Source organism: Anolis sagrei, chromosome 2 (genome assembly GCF_037176765.1).
Source record: "Anolis sagrei isolate rAnoSag1 chromosome 2, rAnoSag1.mat, whole genome shotgun sequence".
Taxonomy (NCBI): Eukaryota; Metazoa; Chordata; class Lepidosauria; order Squamata; family Dactyloidae; genus Anolis; species Anolis sagrei.
The window spans coordinates 150058679-150079417 of record NC_090022.1 but is presented as its reverse complement, the minus strand read 5'-3'; the positions used below and the strand labels follow the sequence as shown (position 1 = coordinate 150079417).

Here is a 20739-nt window from a genome sequence, read left to right as displayed (position 1 = left end):
TAGTATGGGGGATTCAGGAGCCAAACCCCAGCAAGAACTCTAAGCTATATTTCAGAGAAAGGCAATGGCAAATCTCCTCTGAATAAATCTTGCCACGAAAACCGTATGACTGGAATGAATGGCAGTGTAGACTCATATAAAAGCAGATAATCTGGATTATATAGCAATGTAGTTCCAGCTTTACAGCAGGAACAAGAGTGCAGCATTGAAACAATCCCTTAGGCCCCTTCTACACTGTCATATAAAATCCAGGTTATCTGCTTTGAACTGGATATGACAGTGTAGACTCATATAATCCAGTTCAAAGCAGACAATGCGGATCTTCTGGATTATATAGCAGCGTAGAAGGGGCCTAAGACTATTCTACCCTAACTTCAAACTGTGTCAACCAAATGCTAGTTAGCAATATTTTCCACCTAGTGATTGAACCTAACAGCATACTCTTTCACTTAGGACATCAAATTTCTTTTCAGAAGAAAAACACAAATAAGCCTCAGACCCATACCTCTAGAATTCTATTACTATGCATGCCAAACTCTTTGCATCTCATAGTTTTTGAGGTATGGCTCTGAGACAGTATTACTATTGTTATCCATCAACTGTTTTTCTTGTGTTGGGAAAACTGTCTTCTTTAATCTCTGAGTTTATAGAGTTATTGTGGCAGTAATCACATACTGCAAAGTTCTTCTAAATTTTCTTTCTAGATTATCGTTTAGCATTCCCAGCACATAAAACTCCAGTCTCACCTTAACAATCTCTTCTGGCATCAGATCTATTTTAGTCCAATACTTCTGAACCTTTCTGCAAGACCACCACATGTGATAAAATGCCCCAATGTTTACAATATCTTTCCTTATAGATCTTCGAGAGTCTCTGGTGGCAATCGCAAACAGTACATCATCTTACAAATGTTTTTCCTCAAAACACTACTAAATTTGAAATTCTTTGATTGCTATTATTCTATCCTGCAGGTGATACAAGACCACAATAACACACTGTCTAAGACAGCCTGCTGAATTCCTCACTAAGATAAGTTTGGAACCAGTTAAAGTCTTGCTCGGAGCGTCTTATAGGCTTTGCCACAGTACAAACTTGGATTGTAAATATTGTGGCACCATCCCTTAGCTCTTGACTCCAAAAGTCCCAAAAATGTAGCCAAAAGCCTAAGAGCTTCTTGCTAGAGATTCTCAAACTGAAATCAACACAAATATACCCCAGTTAAGCAACTTGATGTGTCCCTAGGCAAATTTTCAGAAAGGGTGGTATCTTGGACAGAAATAACAAAAAAAGAAAAATGAATCCCCAAATTTCATCACAAAACATGAAAACTGTTGGTTTTTTAAGTAAAAGAAATCATACCAGGATGCATTTTAGAAGAAGCTTTCACATGGTCTCTAAAATATTCAAAGTATTTTTCTTTACTTATGAAAGGCTTGTTTGACCCGGTTGTTTCATGGGCATAATGTTTTGAATAAAACATTTGTTGGAATATGTTGAACTGCTTTCTTTTTTGCGATATAGAAATTTACCAGTATCCCTATTCTTTCTATGTTCAATGTATTGTCGAAGGCTTTCATGGCCGGAATCACTGGGTTGTTGTAGGTTTTTTTGGGCTATATGGCCATGTTCTAGAGGCATTCTCTCCTGATGTTTTGCCTGCATCTATGGCAAGCATCCTCAGAGGTAGTGAGGTCTTTCTATGTTATTTCTGCCACTGGTATCAAATTTTCTGTAATAGAAATAATGCCTAGGACTTCCTTAACTGAGGCACACCTAGTAAACTTGTGCGCGAAGTTTGATTCTACCGTTTCTTTCGTGTCTTCTGTTTCTTTGCACGAAACAGGAAGCTCCCACCCCACACAAAAATCTGCTTGACACAAAAGCCTGCCTTTGTGTGAATCTGAACTTGCCTCCTTGCCTTAGAAAGTGTGTGTGTGTGTGGCAGGGCATGCAGGCAGGCAGGCTTGGAGCTGTGGTGGGGTGTGTGTGGTGGGTTGTACAGGCAGGCAGGCCTGGAGCGTGCCTACAGCTGAGCACCTCTTACTCTAGAGTAAGAGATGCCTGGCTGCAGGCATTGACAGGCACGCACACTTTACAAGCCTGCCTGCACATCCTGCTACAAACACACTCTCTTTCCGAGGAGAGGGCGTGCATGGCGGGATGTGCAAGCAGGCATGGAAAGTGTGCACGCTTGCCAGTGCCTACAGCCGAGTGCCTCTCTTACTCTAGAGTAGAAACAGCAGCTTCCAGGTAAGAAGAATGCAAGCCGGGAAGGGGAGCCAGTGGGTGGGAAGAACCCCCCCCCCCAATGGTCCAATTTTCAGGCCCTGAGACAAAGAACCGAAAACAACCTTCCCAAATTTGAGAGGCTTACAAAAATGGATCGGGGCCCCCAACGAAAGCTGGGACACGAAACGGGACAATGTTTCCTTCGAATACACATGCCTAACACCTATAATACAAATTGAGTTAAGAAGCTGCACATAAACTAATAAAAAGGAGAACTTAATTTAAATTATTTTAAGATAAAGCAATTGGCTTAATTTGTAATTTACTATTTCCATAATTAACTGATTATTAACCTTTTTTTTTTTTTGGTCGTGTCAGGAGCAACCTCTCCTGTTGTGAGAGAATTGGCCGTCTGCAAGGACGCTGCCCAGGGGACGCCTGGATGATTTTTGATGTTTTATCATCCTTGTGGGAGGCTTCTCTCATGTGCCCGCATGAGGATTATTATGAGGATTATTAACTGAATATTATCTTATTAACTGGAGCCCCCGGTGGTGCAGTGGGTTAAACCCCTGTGCCGGCAGGACTGAAGACCGACAGGTTGCAGTTTCAAATCCAGGGAGAGACGGATGAGCTCCCTCTAGCAGCTCCAGCTCCTCATACGGGGATATGAGAGAAGCCTCCCACAAGGATGATAAAAACATCAAATCATCCAGGCGTCCCCTGGGCAACATCCTTGCAGACGCCAATTCTCTCACACCAGAAACAACTTGTAGTTTCTCAAGTCGTTCCTGACACGACAAAAAAATCTTATTAACTTACAAAGGGAGGCCATAAATGTAAAAATAGTAATTAATAATTAAATAATAATGAATAATTATTTTTCTCCAAAGAATAATTCCCCACAGTAATAACTGTAAATATGGCTCACACTATCCACATGAAGATTATAAGGACTATCGATCCAGTTTAAAATAACAAATATTTTTTTGTGTCCAATTAATTTTTACTAAAAAGTTTTTTTTGAAAATGTAGGTGTTTTCTTGAATCTTTGTTCATAATAGATCATCACATAGTATACATTTGGTTACTTCTGTTAAACCATCAAGTGGTATGGACCACTTGAAAAGCATGGATTTTCTTTGCATCCAGCAGTCCCCAGGTTTTATACATTGGATGCAACATAGTGGTGCCTCATCTCTCTTAGGAAAATGAATTCTGAAGATCCTGTGTTAGGATCCGTATGGGAATCAATAAACTAAAGAAAATTGGAAATAAGAAGACAAAGCTACAAGGAAGAAGGGGAAAGTGAATGCTAGAGAAGGGGTTTTGATGGGGTTACTTTTTCTCTCCAAAGTACAATCATGAGTGTGAGGACTTCAATAATGGGACAGATTTTTTTCACCTTTATTTTGATCAGGCTTTTAATGTACTAATATAAATCTGTATACAAACGTACAAGCTTACATTTAATTATTAACTGTGTCTCCTTTCACATCCAAGGACATGTGGCTGGCATGACCGCATGGAGCGCGTTACCTTCCTGCAGAAGTGGTACCTATTGATCGACTCACATTTGCATGTTTTCGAACTGTTAGGTTGGCAGAAGCTGGGCCTAATAGCGGGAGCTCACCCCACTCCCAGATTCGAATAGCTGACTTTTTAGTTAGCAAGTTCAGCAGCTCAGCGGTTCAATCCGATGGGCCACCAGGGGGGCCCCTTTTAATGTAAAAGCAACTTAATTACAATTTTTACCATACTAATGGTCACATATGTGTTAACATTTTCCCAATAGTTTTAATGGACTTTAATATCTGTCTATAGTGGACTTTCAGACATTTTCATGATTTCTTGTAAATACTTGGTGATGTCGGTGAAACAATCAAATATGACAGATTTGAAAGTGGTACCTTAGAAATCTCTAAATACTGATATCTTTCTTAAACCTGGTGATAGGAAAAATAATATCTGTTAATAAAGCATACAGATACAAGTTTGGGATGGAATCAGAGTTGCAAGAAGTAAGTCTATATAGGGAAGTGATCACAATTTCATAATTATACTAATGTTCACCCTGAGAACAGAACACCCACTAAAGACATAAAGTTAGTATTTAGATGTATTGTTTCTGCAGGCCAGTTTGCACTGTAACCAACAGGACACCCTGGAATTTGATGTACTTCGGGCAAAGAGAGGGATACAGATTGATGTCCGGAATTCAATTAATAACCACAGAGGGGAGGAAGGTAAACAAGAGCTATGAAATGTGAATCTGTAGGCGGAGAGAGCTCTGGAAATTAAATATTTGGACAAAGCTTGTGGAGGGAACGAGGCAATAAATTAAATGTGAATTCTTTGCTCTCGTTTTTAATTAAAAGTGCAAACAGTTAGGTCAACTGGGCTTCCCAACTGATGAAATAAGCAGGAGACAAAAACCAGGGTTCATGAAGGCTGTGAAAAAAATAGCACTGATAAGCTTTGAAGTTCTATTAAGTTACTATAGAAAAAGAGGGGCTAAAGGTTCAGCCACCAGGCTTAGTCTGGGAAATTCAACGTTATCTGAGCCTTTGATTCGGAATCCAATCTGTACATTGTGGTAAAAGATGGGAGGGGGAAGTGTTCTCCCACTGAAAAAGCGACAATACTGAAAAGCCCTTTTTAGTGGGATTTAAAAATTTTTGACAACCAAAGCTGTACATTCAAGGTATTTCTCCATATGAAAGCTACCCAATTATGTAAATTTCCATATTTAGTGGAACATGGGCCAAAGATCAGCCCAACTGAAAAAGGACAAGATCTGCAAGCTGATTATCCTGGAAAGGAATGCTTCCAAAGGATGCCAAGTGAGAACAACATAAGAAGGAAATACAGCTCACACTTTGAATGCAGAGCTTCTCCAATTCAGTGGTTCCAACCTGTGGGCCACGGCCCTAGACCTAAAATAAGGTCCGCAGCTCTAGATTATTAAATATGGTTTTCTGTGCGCAAGTAGATGGCGACTACTGGATGGCATATGTTCTGTATCAGAAACTAATACTGATGTGGTCCATCCATCCAATGCAGTTTTATAAATCAGCACCCCAAATAACCACACCGAATCTAAAGTTGACCAAATTTATTATTGCCACTTTCAACATATTAACTATTTCTTAGAAACGGTAGTGAGGCAAAACCTAATGTGGGTTGAATGTCCCTTATCTAAAATGCTGGAGAACAAAAGGAATAACTGTACTTGCAGATAGACACATAATGGAAACAGGACCCAAGTCTAAACTTGAAATTCCCTTATAAACGTAGACTGAAGATAATTTTATATGCAATATTTTAATAATGTTGTGCATGAAACAAAGTTTATGTACACTGAATTGTCACAAAGCAAAGGATTCACTATCAGAGACAGCCATAAACAATTTGGAGGATTTCAGATTTGTGTTAAAGGAAACTCAATCTGTAATACATTGTTCACCTTTCTCAGCACTTAACAAATGAAGCATAAAAACATGAAAAAGGAAAAAAATACTAATTAATTATTAAACACATCCCTCCACGTGTTTTAGCTTGCAGTTTCCATCAGCCCCACTCAGAATGGCTGGTGGGGAAAAGGTATTGGCACTGTAGCCCAAAACATCTGGAAAGTCAAAGGTTCCCTTTGCCTGGTGGCTTTTGAGTATTAATTTATAGCAGTTGCTTCCCAACCATGGCTACTTCAGATATTGCTGGGCTAAAACTGCTGGCTAGTGGTGATGTGTGGAGTATTTGTTTCTTTTGTTTTGTTCCTTTTGTTTCATTCGTTGTGCACAAAACTGCAATGTACCCTAGGATACGAAAACAGGCCCAAAAACAAAAGAAAGTATGAACAGTTACAGTCTATTCGCCTTATTTTCGGGCCACATGACGCTCCTCACACAGGCCCACTGAGCATTGCAGTGTGCTATTTATTTACCTCTGAGCCCTGCCTGTTGGGCCAATAAGAAGATAAGAACACCCTCAGCCTCGCCTGCTGCCAGCTTTGCCTCGCCTGCTCTGCAGTCAGAGGAGAAAGCATCACAGAAATACTGGTATCTTAAGCCCTGTCTTTAACCTCAGTTCTCTTGTGCAGATGGAGGGGAAAACATCACTGAAATAGTGGTATCTTAAGTAACTGATGTTTTTAATCCAGGTTGTAATGAAGGATATAAGAACAAACCATGCCATTGACAAAAATGATGGAAAGGGGATGAAAAAGAAATGAAATAGAAGGTGTGGGTACTGGGTTTTATGTGTGGAACATCTTTGACATTTGGAAGGAAAAAAGGATGCCCTCCCTGCCCTGACTCCTTCTTGCTGCTGCTCCTGGAGAAGTTAGAAGGCGGAGCCGGGGGGGGGGGGGAGAAGGAATGTTTTAAAGAATCCCTAAAAATCAGGGGATGACCTAAATGTTACCAAACATGGTGGGCTAAAAGTGGTAGATGTGCCCCTCCATGTGTGGTGATTTTCACCCCTATAGCCCTAAAACTGAGGGGAAGGGGAGCCTGGGAAAGCAGCCCATGTTAGCCAATGGTCCGAAAATTTTTGTTCTTTCAGACCTCATTCGGAAAGGAGCTTGTTTTCAGAAGAAGCACTCAAAAACTAAAACAGGGCCCTATGAATAAAACAAACAAAAACGAAGAACAATTCTATATAAATGCACAAGACCACTGACTAGGGATATGATGGGGATTGTAGTCCTACCCCTAGTACTCTGGGAAGCCATGCTTGAAAAGCACTGATCTAGGCAACACCTTTTCCTTTTGAAAGTAGCGTGAGAGGGTGATGATTTGGAACAGAGAGGCAGTTGGTAGGAAGCATGGTCTGAACCTCCTTCTCAAGTTATTCCTTTGCAATCCCATCACTCTGGCTGCTCTCCAAATCTAGAACTCCAGAAAATGTTTGTATTAGAAACCAAAGTCCAGAAGCATCTCTCCTGCCCTCAGTTTGAGAGTAAAGTGATTCCTGATCAAACTCTTACGAGCCTTCAGTTTAAGTTTCCATTGGTCAACGTTCAGGGGGGCTAAAAATTTCAAGGCAACATAAAGCCAAAGAAAGTAGAGAAAAGGAAGGTCAACAATCTAAGCCACAGAATAATCAAGTGATGTGACTGCTAATGATACTCTGGAAAGGATCTCCTGATCCAAACTAATTAACGGGAGGGTAGTTTGCTTCTCCCTCCAATGACTATCAGCCCAGTCTTTTCATTGACCTGCTAGGTTTCTAGATGCAGAGAATCAGCCTCCAGATTCGAACAGACAAGATGTAATGGTGTACTCTAGGGAAAGAAAGCTTCATTGCTTGGATGTGTTGGATATGACTGTCTTACCAATCCTCTGAAGCAGCCACGCTGGAAAAATTAATGTTTCATGTCTTGATTGCAGCTAACCTCAAGTGGTACCACACACACACACACACACACTTAAAACTAAGCATTGTGTCACATTTATTGTATCCTAGAGCGAAGCTTATTTTAAAGCAAACCCCGACAGATATGATCTTTAGTGGGCCTTCAGGTCGTCTTCTTAATCTCAAGCCAGAAAAAGACAGCACCCAGAAACCGGCAAGAGTAATAAAAAGTCTGAAAAACTACGAACCTAAACTCCCCTGGAGTCTAAGCCATTTAACAAAAACAACACCAGTTTCTTGTTCCAAATTAAAGTTCCAACATCATTTTAAAACCTCAAAAGTTTAAATGACCTAATTTGTTTGGCAGTGCAAACTGGGGCCATAAGCTTGAGAGCAAGTCGCATTCCTAAAACATCTTTAGCATCAGCACCATATAAGGTAGTGTGTATCCTGCTCTGCTCTGCTCTGATCCCTGGAGATTAGCAGAGCCAAAAAGACACTGTACATAAAAAATGAAGGCCAAGAAACAGAGTGAGAAACTGGAGTACTTACTGCAGGCTTTTATCAGAGTCTAAAGTGATTACTGCCTGAACTTAAGAGAGTCTTTTACTCGAGAGAGTCATCAATAATTAGGTTAACTCTATACATGCGACAATTACATTTTCCAGAACTCTGACACACGCATACATGACAAAGTAGTACATTTTAATGCATCTGAGCTAAATGCTCCTCTCCCTTAGAAATGCTTCTAAGGTGTGATTAGTTTTTATGGAAATACGCTTTAAAAAACAACATTATCCTGATTTTATTAAAAAGAACATAGAGGTATGTTAATGATCTACCTTGAAAAACACGCTATTCATAAGTTTAGAGATCTTCTTTCTTATACAGGATTCACTGGGTTGGTTAACATAGTTGGCAATAAGCAAGGCAGGTCATCTTGGCTTCTGATTCTTGACTCACAATGCTTTGTTAATAGTTGGCCAGACTGTTGACTAATGTTGATAGCCTACTGTCTGGTTGCTCCTACTTTGCTCCTCTTCCCATTTGGGAATGACTAAACTAGTGGTTCTCAGTCTGTGATTTCCAAGGTGTTTTGGTCTACAACGCTGAGAAATCCCAGCCAGTTTACCATTTCTGGGAGTCTAAGGCCAAAACACCTGTGGACCCACAGGTTGAGAACCACTGGACTAAACAAAACCAGACACCACTGGATAAAATGTCAAGAAATGAGTGCCCAGGAAACATATCCAGTACAAAGCTTTAGTTCGTGTTTCCTTACACCAAGGGTGGGGAATTGTACAGTTTTCCAAAATGATGTTGGATTGCAATTCCTCTCAGTCACAGCTACTATGGCCTACAGTAAGGAATGATGGGACATGCAGTTCAACAATAGGTGGACAGTCACATGATTCCCTCATCTCACGTTATCTCAAAACCCAGTATTTTTAACAGAGGAAGATTATACCATCAATGTTTAGTTGAATAAGTGACCAAGCAATAAGGTACCATGTACGTGTGAATTAGCCCACAGATTGGTAACATGCAAGCAATTTTTTCAGTGCTTGGCAGTTGTACTTTACACAGCTGTCTAAATTCATCACTGGGCTTAGAAGTGAAAAATCAATAAGTTTTCAGTTCTGAATCAGGCAAAATCCTTATACGTGATGACATTGAAAAACAAAGGCATCCAAGCCACTTGTGCTTTTCATTTGAAATTCAGTGGTCCGGAGTCAAAGAAAGCCACTCATGTGTAACATGCTCTGAAATTAATGGATCGTGAAACCACTTGGGTCTTTACTCAATCGCATGGCAAATTTGTCCCATCTTGTATACTAACATCAGCAAATCCTGAACACAAACAGAGTATGTATCAGCCTGAGGATCAACAGATAGAAAATACAAGTATGGAGGGGAAAAGAGGAAAAAGATAGAATCACCACAAAAATCACCAACAAATAAACTGTATACTAAGATAGTTGTCCCGTGTTACATTTTGTGGCATAAGACAGCAAATGAAAGAAAAAGAAAATAAAGTTTTCCACAGCTTTTCCATTGCAAGAGCCATTTTAATGCATCTAGGCAAGGGCTCTGGTTTATTTTAAAATGTCTAAACAATTGAACATTCACTAAAAATCTCAGGATAGTATACATTTTTCAAATATCCAGGCTAAACATTAGGTTCAGCTAACAAATTCAAGATCAATTAGGAACGTTTAAAACAATGTGGATCCAAATACAATGGATACTCCGCTTTATCTCCAGAGCAGACATAAAACACATGTAAAACCTCTCATGCTAAGGAAATGGGAAATATTAATAGAAAACTCCTAAGCAAACATTAAAACATCAGTATCAAAATCTATACATGTATTGAATTAATCAACATATTCAGACCCTGAAAGCTTCAAGAAAGCATTAGATGCTACACATAAATGTTCTGGATGAACTATGGGGCAGTGGGTACATATTTTTGCACGTGGTGAGAATGTCCCAATAGTTCGGAATTTTGAAAAAGATTTTTCAGAGAATAAGTCAAATTACAAACCAAGCAGTTCCAGGTAACCATAAAAAGGACATTTCTCCATATTTTGTGGCAAATATGAAGCATGAAATCAAAAGGGTATACTCTTTTGTTTTGATGCAAGACTGATAATGGCTCAGAATTGGGGGGAAACTGGAGCAACTCCCCACTGAAGCCTGGTATAAAAATAATTGGGAAATTGTACTTATGGAATTTTACTGTAAAATGATGATAAAAATAAATAAGCTTCTTTTCAACATGGCTTCATCAATGACATTTCATCAATGACAGCAGGGAGTTTCTATCTTCTCCACGGTCACATCTGGACCTACGGAGAGAGGCTTTAGTTGAATGGTAAATTAATTGTTATTTTCTCATGCTGTGAACCTATACATCAAAGATTTCATATAAACCCTGCAAATCCTTCTTTTGGGGAAACAATATACAGTGCCTGGTGAGTTTATTTGTTCAGTTAAAAATGTTTTATTCTGTCACTTTGTCACTTAATAAAATCAAAAATATTGAAAAAGCATGCAGGTGTTTTTTCAAACTGCAACAATTAAATCTACATAATAATAAAATGGAGAATACCTTCCCAGGAAACAAAACTGTGAATTTCTGTTGCCTAGCAAATAAAAATGTGTTGAGTGGCACCTGACCGTATACAAGCAGGCCACTGGCTTTGGAATGTAAAATGCCCCTTTAGGTTAAACACAAACCAGAGGAAACTCCTAGGAAGCAGAACTGATCACTGTGCACTTTCCTGCTTAGCGAGAAACTAATACCAGATAACCAGTCAACAGCAATAATGCTCATGTCTAGTAGAATTGAAGCTGAAAAGAACAAAAAGACTGTATACATAAGTCCTCAAAACCATCCACTACAGATTTATCTACAGAACTCACTGTATGCAGGATTTGACACTATACAGGAGGCCTTCCAGATTAGCAACATACTGCTAACAGAAGGCACAGCACTTCCAGTTCGAGCTATGTACCAGGCTGTGCATATTCCATCCACACACGGATTTTAGCATTTTGTGAATATTTCAACCTTTCATTTGGGTGTATCAATATGGTAGGACAAATGCAATTTGATACCACTTTAGCAGGAATGGCTCAATGCTATGCTGGAAGTTGGTGTCTGGTGAAGCACCAGTCCTCTTTGGCAGAGAACGCTAAAGACTTTTATAAAACCACAGTCCACACGATTCCATAGCATTGAGGGTCCAACTGTATTCATTCTACAGTATAGATGCACCTTTTTGAAACAGTGGTATTATCTTCTGGCCTTTGCTTCTGAGTAGCATTATGAGAATAGAATGGGGGTTCCTTTGCTCCATACCAGCATTCCTAAACCTTGGGGGTCAGGACCCCGGGGGGGGGGGGTCGCAAGGGGCTGTCAAAGGGGTCACCAAAGACCAGCAGAAAACACAGTATTTTCTGTTGGTCATGAGGGTTCTGTGTGGGAAGTTGCACTCAATTCTTTCATTGGTGGGGTTCAGAATGCTATCCCAGCAACTACACTTCCCAAATGTTAAGGTCTATTTTCCCCAAATTCCACCAGTGTTCACATTTGGGCATATTGAGTATCGTGCCAAGTTTGGTCTAGATCCATCACTGTCTGAGTCCACAGTGCTCTCTGGATGTAGATGAACTACAACTCCCAAACTCAAGGTCAATGCCCACCAAACCCTTCTAGTATTTTCTGATGGTCACGGGAGTTCTGTGTGTCAAATTTGGTTCAATCCCATTGTTGGTGAAGTTCAGAATGCTCTTTGATTGTAGGTGAACTATAAATCCCAGCATCTACAACTCTCAAACGACAAAATCAATCCCCTCCCCCCCAAACCCCACCAGAATTCAAATTTGGGCGTATTAGGTATTTTGCGCCAAATTTCCTCCAGTGAATGAAAATACCTTCTGCATATCGAATATTTACACGACAATTCATAACAGTAGCAAAATGACAGTTATGAAGTAGCAACAAAAATAATGTTATGGTTGGGGGTCACTACAACAGGAGGAACTGTATTAAGGGGTCACGGCATTAGGAAGGCTGAGAACCACTGCTCTATACTATTCTTTGTTTCATTCCATGGATAGCAAAAACGTGCACACACACACACACATACACACCCAGGATATGCAATGCAAGTTTATTCAATCTGTATGACATATATAGGTTGCAAAATTCAGGTTTCTTCTGCACAGTATTTGCTTTGTTCACTGCACAGAATACATACAGCTTTGGTTATGCAAACCTGATGGTAGATAAATCTTGACTGAATTCAGAGCTGTTTGAAAGGCATACCAACGTATCATGCCTGCTTGTCCAGGCGGGCAATTCACTCCCCAAAATTGTGGCGAAACAGCTCAAAGCTGAAAAGACAAGGAGTTTCAGGCAACATACCTTTGGGGAGTGCTACCTTGCTGGTAACAGTTATTGTCTTTTCTGAATGTGCTCACTACAAATGCAAAACACGCTGTTTAGTTTTTGGACCAAATTCTTAAAGTGTTATCTATGGAAATGCAAGCATATTTCACTGGTGGAAAGAATTCCTGTTGAGGTACTCCTAGCACTTGCATTCCTGGCAGCTTATTTTAAAGACTTCTCAAAAGTATATTCCATAGCTTCATTTTTAGCAATTCGGTACACGATTAACATGTTCAACACAAGTAATCCATGGGACAGTATGTACTTGACTGAAAAGACAAGATTAATCAGAGATGACTCCCCTTCCTCTCAGAAAGCCACAAAAATTTAGATCACGTTATTAAAACTGGAACCTTTCCACTATTTTCTGCAACACTAGTTCAAGGTATTTGGATTTCTATTATTCAAGCCAAAACTGAAGTCGATTCTTTGGCTGTGCATGGATGCTTGAACACAATATTTCTCCCAGAAAAGCCTTCATTTTTCTTCCTAGGAGACACAAACGTATCCTGCAGAAATATTCCTCTGAATCACGGATGATTCTGAAGCACATTCTGCAGCCTTCACTCACCAGATATGTTAAGCTTTGGAAACCTCTCACAAACTCCAAGTGCAGATCTGGCTAAGTTCAGTACTGTGAAATGCAGACTAAGATCAGTGGTGGGCATCTATGAATCTTATCGTAAATTAAGAAATTCTTATTGAAGAGTTTGAAGGTTCCCTGGAATACATCTTTTTGGGCCTATCATTCCCTTCAGCACAAGCGGATGTGAAGCACATTGGGAAATGCAGTCCACAAGCATTTGGAGCTCTACGTCTGTCCATCCCAAATGTTGCTAGACTACTCAAGCGGATGCCTTTCGAAAGCCCAAAAACCATTGTGAAGGCAGTCACCATTTGTTATTGTTCCTTGACTACTAATAGTGCAAGTCCTACCATGGAGGTACCTCTGAAACCCTGAGGAAACATATAGTCCGACAAGTAGAAACATTATTTCTATCTAATCCAGTTTTGAAGACATCTAAGCTACCACCTACTGCTAACACCTCAAATAGCAAACATCCCAAGCTAATTACATCTTCTATAAAGAAGCTCTTTTTTACTTCTGTTCTCATTTCCTACCTAATAATTTTCATCAGACGATCCCAAGTCTTGGTGTTATAAGAGAGAAATAAAAATATTTCTAATCAATATCTCTCACCGTGCATGATTTTAGAAACATCTATTGTATTCCCTTTTAGATGTATTTTTCCCCCTCAACTAAGTAACACTAGATGCAAGTTTTCCTTGTAAAAAGAGTACTCTCACAACCACATCATTTTGGTTGACCTCTTCCAACGCTTTTCCATTTGTGGTGACCAGAAATGCAGAGAGCTTTCCAAATGCGGCTGCCCCACATATTTTTTTAAGCGACATGATGACACTGAGAGCTGTATTTTCAATCCTTTTCTATACTAAAAGATCTATCCCATCTAGGCAAGTGCATTGTTACATTGGGAAGCATTTAATAGCTATTTGTTACTTTTTTGTAACTTTTAAAAAGCACGTTTTTGTGTTTTTATTTACTTTTTTATTTTTTTATTTATGGGTGTTGTCTTTCTTAACTGATGTGAACTGCCTTGGGTTTCATATTAGAAGAAAGGTAGAATACAAATAAAATAAATGAATATAATAATTATAAGGTCCATCTGAAGACATGAAAATTGCTTGGCTTTTCTTTGGCTGCTCACACAGTGGGTGGTATTTTTTGACCCACTGATGGAATTGAATCATTATTTATTAAACCAAGTTAGCCCATTTTGGAACATCTACTTTCTCACCGTGACAGCCTTTAAAACCAGACTATCCCATTTTTTAAGCATGTTAAGACTTGGCTGAACTTTATGTGCACTCAATATCTCAGGAATCTTACTAGCAGAACATGAACAACCCAAATGCCATCCGAAAGAAGAAAAGGATGTTGGTGTGTGTGCGCACACACACACACCAATATCCTTTTCTTCTTTTGGATGGCATTTGGGTTGTTCACATTCTGCTAGCAAGATTTATACTGGTTTATGCTGTATAAATCTATATATCAGAATAAACCAAGGAGGAATATTCTTGTGCCTCAGTCCTGGGATGGAAGAAAGAACTGCTCTCTGCCCTCTTGGAACAGGAAAATGCTCATCACTATGAGGGGCAGGGGGTGGCAGACAGAAAGGAACATTGTGCTTTCTTTGGAAATCTCTTGCATTTGTGACCAAGCTGTTCTAAGAAAGGAGCAAAGGGCAGATTGACAGAAGGATGAGTGGAGGAATGCAGGGCTGTGGAAAGCAGATGTGGACCCTGGTGAAGGAAGCAGCCTGTGCGCTACCAGCAGATATAAACAATGGGCAAAGGATGCTAATGAGTGGCTTTGGTGTGGCCAGGCGTTTCTGGGCTTTCCTTTCCTTTTACACTTGATAATTGTGAATATGATTCTTGAGAAGATCAGTTTCCTTTCCTGGCCCACCTGTGAGCAATGTTGACACCACTGGAGATGAGTTAATTATTTTTATTGTATTAATTAATTAATTATATGCAATTTTTTCTCTCTTAACAGAGACTCAAAGTTACAAACAGTGCTAAAAGCAATACAAAACTTAAAGACTATAAAAATTAAAACAGAATTAAACCAAACACTATTTAAAAATACATAAATAAAACCCTTAAAACCATTTTTGTTGTTTATTCGTTCAGTAATTTCCAATAAGGTCAAGCCAGTCACTTCTTTAAAATGGTTACAAACTATTTAAAATACATAAAACACTACAGACCCTGATTAAGTCTTAGATTTTTTTTCATCTTTAAAGGCTAGAAATCTTAAAATAGAATTTCAAACTCTTGTTGTATTTTACTATTATGTTCCTTGCCACAATCAATAGGAAGATTGTTAGTTTTCTTTAAAAATTCATCAATTTTACGCTAGATATAAGTAATAATCTACAAATAATGATACAAACAAAGTGAGGTCCCAGACCCCCTTCCAGACAACCAGACTCCAGTAATTAGCACTGGCTTCCTCCATCTCTTGTCAGCCCTCGAGGGCTGAATGAAACAATAGGTGGCATATGCATCAGTTCAGAAAGTCAGCAAGTGAGTGAGGAGGATTAGAGGCAGCTGGTTGATTAGAACAGAAGGATCTGGAGAGAATATTTTAGAAGAAAAGGAGAGTGAGATCTGATATTAATTTATTGTAACCATTATTTATTTGTATTATTTATAGTAACAGCTACTTTCTTTGGATTTTCCATAAATTAATAAAAGGTAAAGGTTTCCCCTCGACATTAAGTCCAGTGGTGTCCGACTCTGGGGGATGGTGCTCATCTCCATTTCCAAACCGAAGACCCGCTGTTGTCCATAGACACCTTCAAGGTCATGTGGCCGACATGACTGCATGGAGCACCGTTACTTTCCCACTGGAATGGTACCTATTGCTCTACTCACATCTGCATGTTTTTGAGCTGCTAGGTTGTCAGAAGCTGGGGCTAACAGTGGGAACTCATCCCGTTCCCTGGATTTGAACCGCCAACCTTTCAGTCAGTAAGTTCAGCAGCTTAGCGGTTTAACCAGCTGCGCCACCAGGGGCTCCCCATAAACTAATACATACCTATTTTTTCAGCAATTTGTTTTCTGGGCTTGGTGGATTCAAAGGGTGGTCTATCACATTCCTTATACTGGCTGATAAACAATTATATACATTAACAAGTGAGCCCTATAGCTCTCTTTAAACCATAGCTGGTGGAACTGGTTTATTTTTGGAGTGGACCAGATGAATGATTTACAATATCTAGGGGTGCTTTGTAGGACCATTCTAGTAATATTACAGCTCTTACCTTTGCTGAGCTTTCACTCCACCACAACCACTATGGAAACAATCACCAGCTGTTTGATTTTATTGCCAAAAATGTACATTTACCCCTCATTTACCAATGCAGTGTCTGAGCTGATGTTTCCTCCTAAACTCAGGGTCCTATTAACTTTACTCCACTGTGTTCAATGGGACCTGCTGTGAACGGCGTTACTCTTAAATGCAGATTACTCCACATCAGGCATAGGCAAACTTCTAACTTTCTAACCCCGGCTAGAATTGGGTGGGCAGGCTGGGAGATAGGGTTCTCTTCAAGTACCCTCCTTGCCCTTTCCTCCCCTTCCTCTTCTCTTTCAAAGGCAGAAAATGAAGGAAAGACAGGAAACATTTGGATCCCAAAAGGGTTCATCAGGATAAGATGGTGAATGGGAGAGGAAAAAGTGTATCCATTAGAACAAGTATTGCCTACTCCTGATAAAGAATCCTAGAATTCTAGAGCTGGAAGAGACCCCCAAGGGCCATACAGTCCAACCCCCTGCCATGCAAGAAGGCACAATCAAAGCACTCCCAATAGACAGCTTCTGTGGAAAAGCCTCATGAAAAGGAGACTCCACCACACTTTGAGACAGTCTATGCAACCCTCCAACAGCTCGTACTCTTAGGAAGTTCTTCCTAACCTTTTCAGTTGAATCTCTTTCCCAGCCATTTGAAACCATTGCTTTCTTGTGCCCTGGTCTCTAGTGCAGCAGAAAGTCAGTTTCCCCCTTTCTCCTCCTCAATGGGACACCCTTTGAAATCTTGAAACATTGTTCTCATGTTCCCTTTCTACTTTCCCAACTAAACATCCCCCAAAGAGGAAAGGAGGAAGGAAAAAAGAAGGAAGAGAATGATGGAAGGAAACAAGGGTGGAAGGGAATGGAGAGAAGGAGGAGAGAGAGAAGGAAGGAAAGACAAAAGAGAAAGAAGGAAGGAACGGGAAAGAGAGAGGGTGAGGGAGGAAAGAGGGAAGGATGAAAGGTAACGAAGGAGGGAGGGAGAAAGAAGGAGGGGTAAGGGAGGGAAGGCGGAAGGAAAGAGAGAAGGAAGGAAGGATATGATAGTGAGAGAGAGGAGGGCCTGAGAAAAGAGCCCAAGGGGCCGCATCCAACCCCCGGGGTCTGGGTTTGCCCACACCTACTCCACAGTCCCTCCCTAGAGCCCATTTCTTCTGCACATCCCTTCTTTCCATGCAGAAGTACATGGGGTGAGCATTCGAAGTGGAGTTCCTATCATCAACCTTAGGTGATGCAGAAGTACAAAATACGGTACTGCAGCTATTAAAGTTCCAATGTAACAAAGTGTGAGTAATGGTTACCAGGTACTTACATTTAAAGCATTCTTAGCAGCTTCTGCTTCTGAGCGACTGTCAAAACTAACAAAGCCCACAGGCTGGAAGAGAGTAAAAGAAAGGTCAGTACTAAGTACTAGTTTGCTTCGCTAACTGAGCAGATTAATTGAATGATGCACTAATATGTTACAATCAATGCCTGGAAATGTCACATTTAGAGTACTGCTCACAAATACCCAGAACAGCAAAACTGGGGTGGGACACGGTCAACAGGCACAATCCCACCCAACACATAACATACCAAGTGAAAGGAGTAAAAGTGAAGACTGTTTTGTCATTTCTATCGTTAGATTCTTTGCATGTTTATTTAACCACCAAGGCACGTCATCAACTACATAAGCTTTATTCAGCTGACAACTGTATAGTCCTAACTGATGTTTCTGACATCTCCGCTAAACTCTACAAATGTATACTGGCCCACAAACTGGTGGAGATTTTACTATCAGAACATTGCTGGTTTATGAAACTTTGTGCCAAAATGTAATTCTAGATCTACTGTTTATAGCCATTCCCAATATAAAGATGCATTGGAGAGAATTATGTTAAGCAATTCAGTGCTTCATAAGCTTACCTGCTTGGATGTGAGTTTAATAAGAGAGCCTTCATAACCCTGCAGAAAGAAACAAAAACATGTATTGTACCAAATGGGAAAAGATTCTTAAATAAATAAAAATCTATAACAACATTGTAATATATTCTATTGTTATTTGAGTGATTTGTCACCTCATCAAAAAAAAAAAGGACTGAGTGGGTATGTCGTATGGCTTATTGACAATAGAAAAAGAAGCCACCTTTGCTGCTTTTATCCAAAATCTGATGATCTACAGTGGATTAAATCTATGAAAACACACAGAATAATTTGAAAGCATCACACAAATATTTCAGTGTAAATGTGTTTCTGCTACTTTAACTTTTCCACTTTGAATGGAATTGTTGGAAATAGCAACCTTCTACAAGTCTCCTATACTAGTTATTTGTTATGTATATAATTGTTATTGCTTACTATATTGTGTGTGTGTGTATTGATATAAGGTTTCCCTTAACTCTATGTTGTTTGAGGTTGTGGGAAGGATTGCAAATATCAATATATATACACACAGATCTGGGACTATTCAGACTGAGACTCCATTTTAGAAGTCAGTGCAGTACAGTTTAGAAGTCACTCAGTACAGTATGCAATTGCCTGTGTTACTGTAGTCAGTCTCAATATACTGCAGTATATAGTCAGTCTGTTTAGAGTCAATGTTCAGTAATGTATTAGACTAAAGAGAGTGTTAGTCTGATGCAACACAGAACAGACTAAGACAGAATGCTGTAGAGAACAGATTGTTTAAACAATCAACCAATAAGAAATGCATCTATATGCTCAATACATGAAGTTTGTAAGTAAATCAGCTATGTTACTTTTAACAAAGACTGTCTCGTTTTGGTCTCTTGAGAGCATGATTTAAAAACAATATAATTTATGGGAGAATAGATGGTTTTTGGAAAACTGAAATACTACGTCTGAAAATCTGCTATATATTTTGTGCATTTGGCATATCTTTGTCCCTGGCAGTTCAGAGAGATATCGGTCTAACAACCGAGAAGCCTAATTTGCCTTGCATGAATACTAGTTGATGTTTACCACTAAGAAGAAGATTCACTAAAACATGTATTTAACTCTTCTTAGGAAGATCATACTTTACAAAAAGGTTATGCTTATTCCAAATAGTATGAATGCCAATTCACCTCCAAAAGGGTCACACTATGGAGATTATTGGTTTTCCAAAAGGTTATGGTCTCTAAAAAGTCATGTATTTCCAAAAGGGATGATAACATATATGTTGCATCCCTTTCAAACTATGATATTCCCAATCTAGGAACACAAAGATAGCCTTGGTAGAGAATACCAAATGTCCATCTAGACCATTCAATCTGTTTCTCACAGTAGCAAATCTCATGTCTTAGAAGGGACAAATACACAAAATGCACACTGGAACGAATACTTCGATCAGAGATTTCAAGTTACTTTTTTGTGATCAGAAGGTTTATTATGAACTTTTTAGCTATAAAGGAGGTTTGATGGTACAGAATATGATAGTTTAAGAGGTTTGTGAATCTCTATCTACAATGGTGTTTGGGACACACTTGGAGTTTGTACCTTTTCCAAATTCTCAAAATCTCATGTCACTAACAAAGTGATTCTTAAAATCAGTATTGACTTGTAACTTATTGTACCACATAAAGGCATGCCATCCAAATCTAACTGCAACAACCTATCATTATTTAATATTAGCAATTCTTTAAGCAAACTAGACAGCAAGCTGAAAATTGTCTTCAAATCCAAGACTCATTTCATCTTGTAGAAGTTTAAGACATGATGCTTGGTTGATGCTGCCCAGAATTATGTTAGCTGTTTCTGTCGTTACATTCAGTGTGAGCTCACATTTAATTAGTGGATTTGTCTCAGTTTCTTCCTCCGTGTGCTCCACTTCCTCCGTCACTTCAGTCCTTTAGAATTCTTTTTGTTTCCCTACTTCCCCAAATGCCATACCGTCTGTCTCAGACAGGAACTATCTTCGCTGGTTATTGCTCATCTTTGTATAATGCACTGATGTTGGTTTCAAGCTTATTGAATGTGACAGATTTTGTCATTTTCTTTAATGTGAGGTGTGTTTGCTAGGCATGCAAACAGTTCTGAGATGAGGGCAGAGAGCAGAATAATAGTCACTGATGCTTTCCCAAAACAGTTCTGCCAGAACAAGTATTCGAGGGATGCCAGGATGCAAGTCAAAATGAAGATATTTAGACTCGCTCTCTCTTTGGGATTAAAATTGTTACAGTATATTTAACATGACCTGAAGTGTTCACATTAAACAGACACAATAATCCAAGACATTCTGATGACTAGAAGCAGCTCAAGATATAAATGCACACATTTTGTCTCCAAACAGGGGAATGTACCATACCTGCATCTGAAGTGCCACAAAGTAT

General features: G+C 39.4%; 1 protein-coding gene across 1 annotated transcript in view; it reads right to left on the bottom strand.

Annotated features, from left to right (window-relative positions):
- RBPMS (RNA binding protein, mRNA processing factor) overlaps window positions 1-20739 on the bottom strand; it is a 108062-nt gene that overhangs the window by 42375 nt on the left and 44948 nt on the right. The window contains exons 3-4 of the mRNA XM_060763812.2: window positions 18335-18373; window positions 17742-17804 (exon numbers count right to left, since the gene is read on the bottom strand). Coding sequence (XP_060619795.1) covers window positions 17742-17804; window positions 18335-18373 — 102 coding nt within the window. The remainder of the gene's footprint in view (window positions 1-17741; window positions 17805-18334; window positions 18374-20739) is intronic.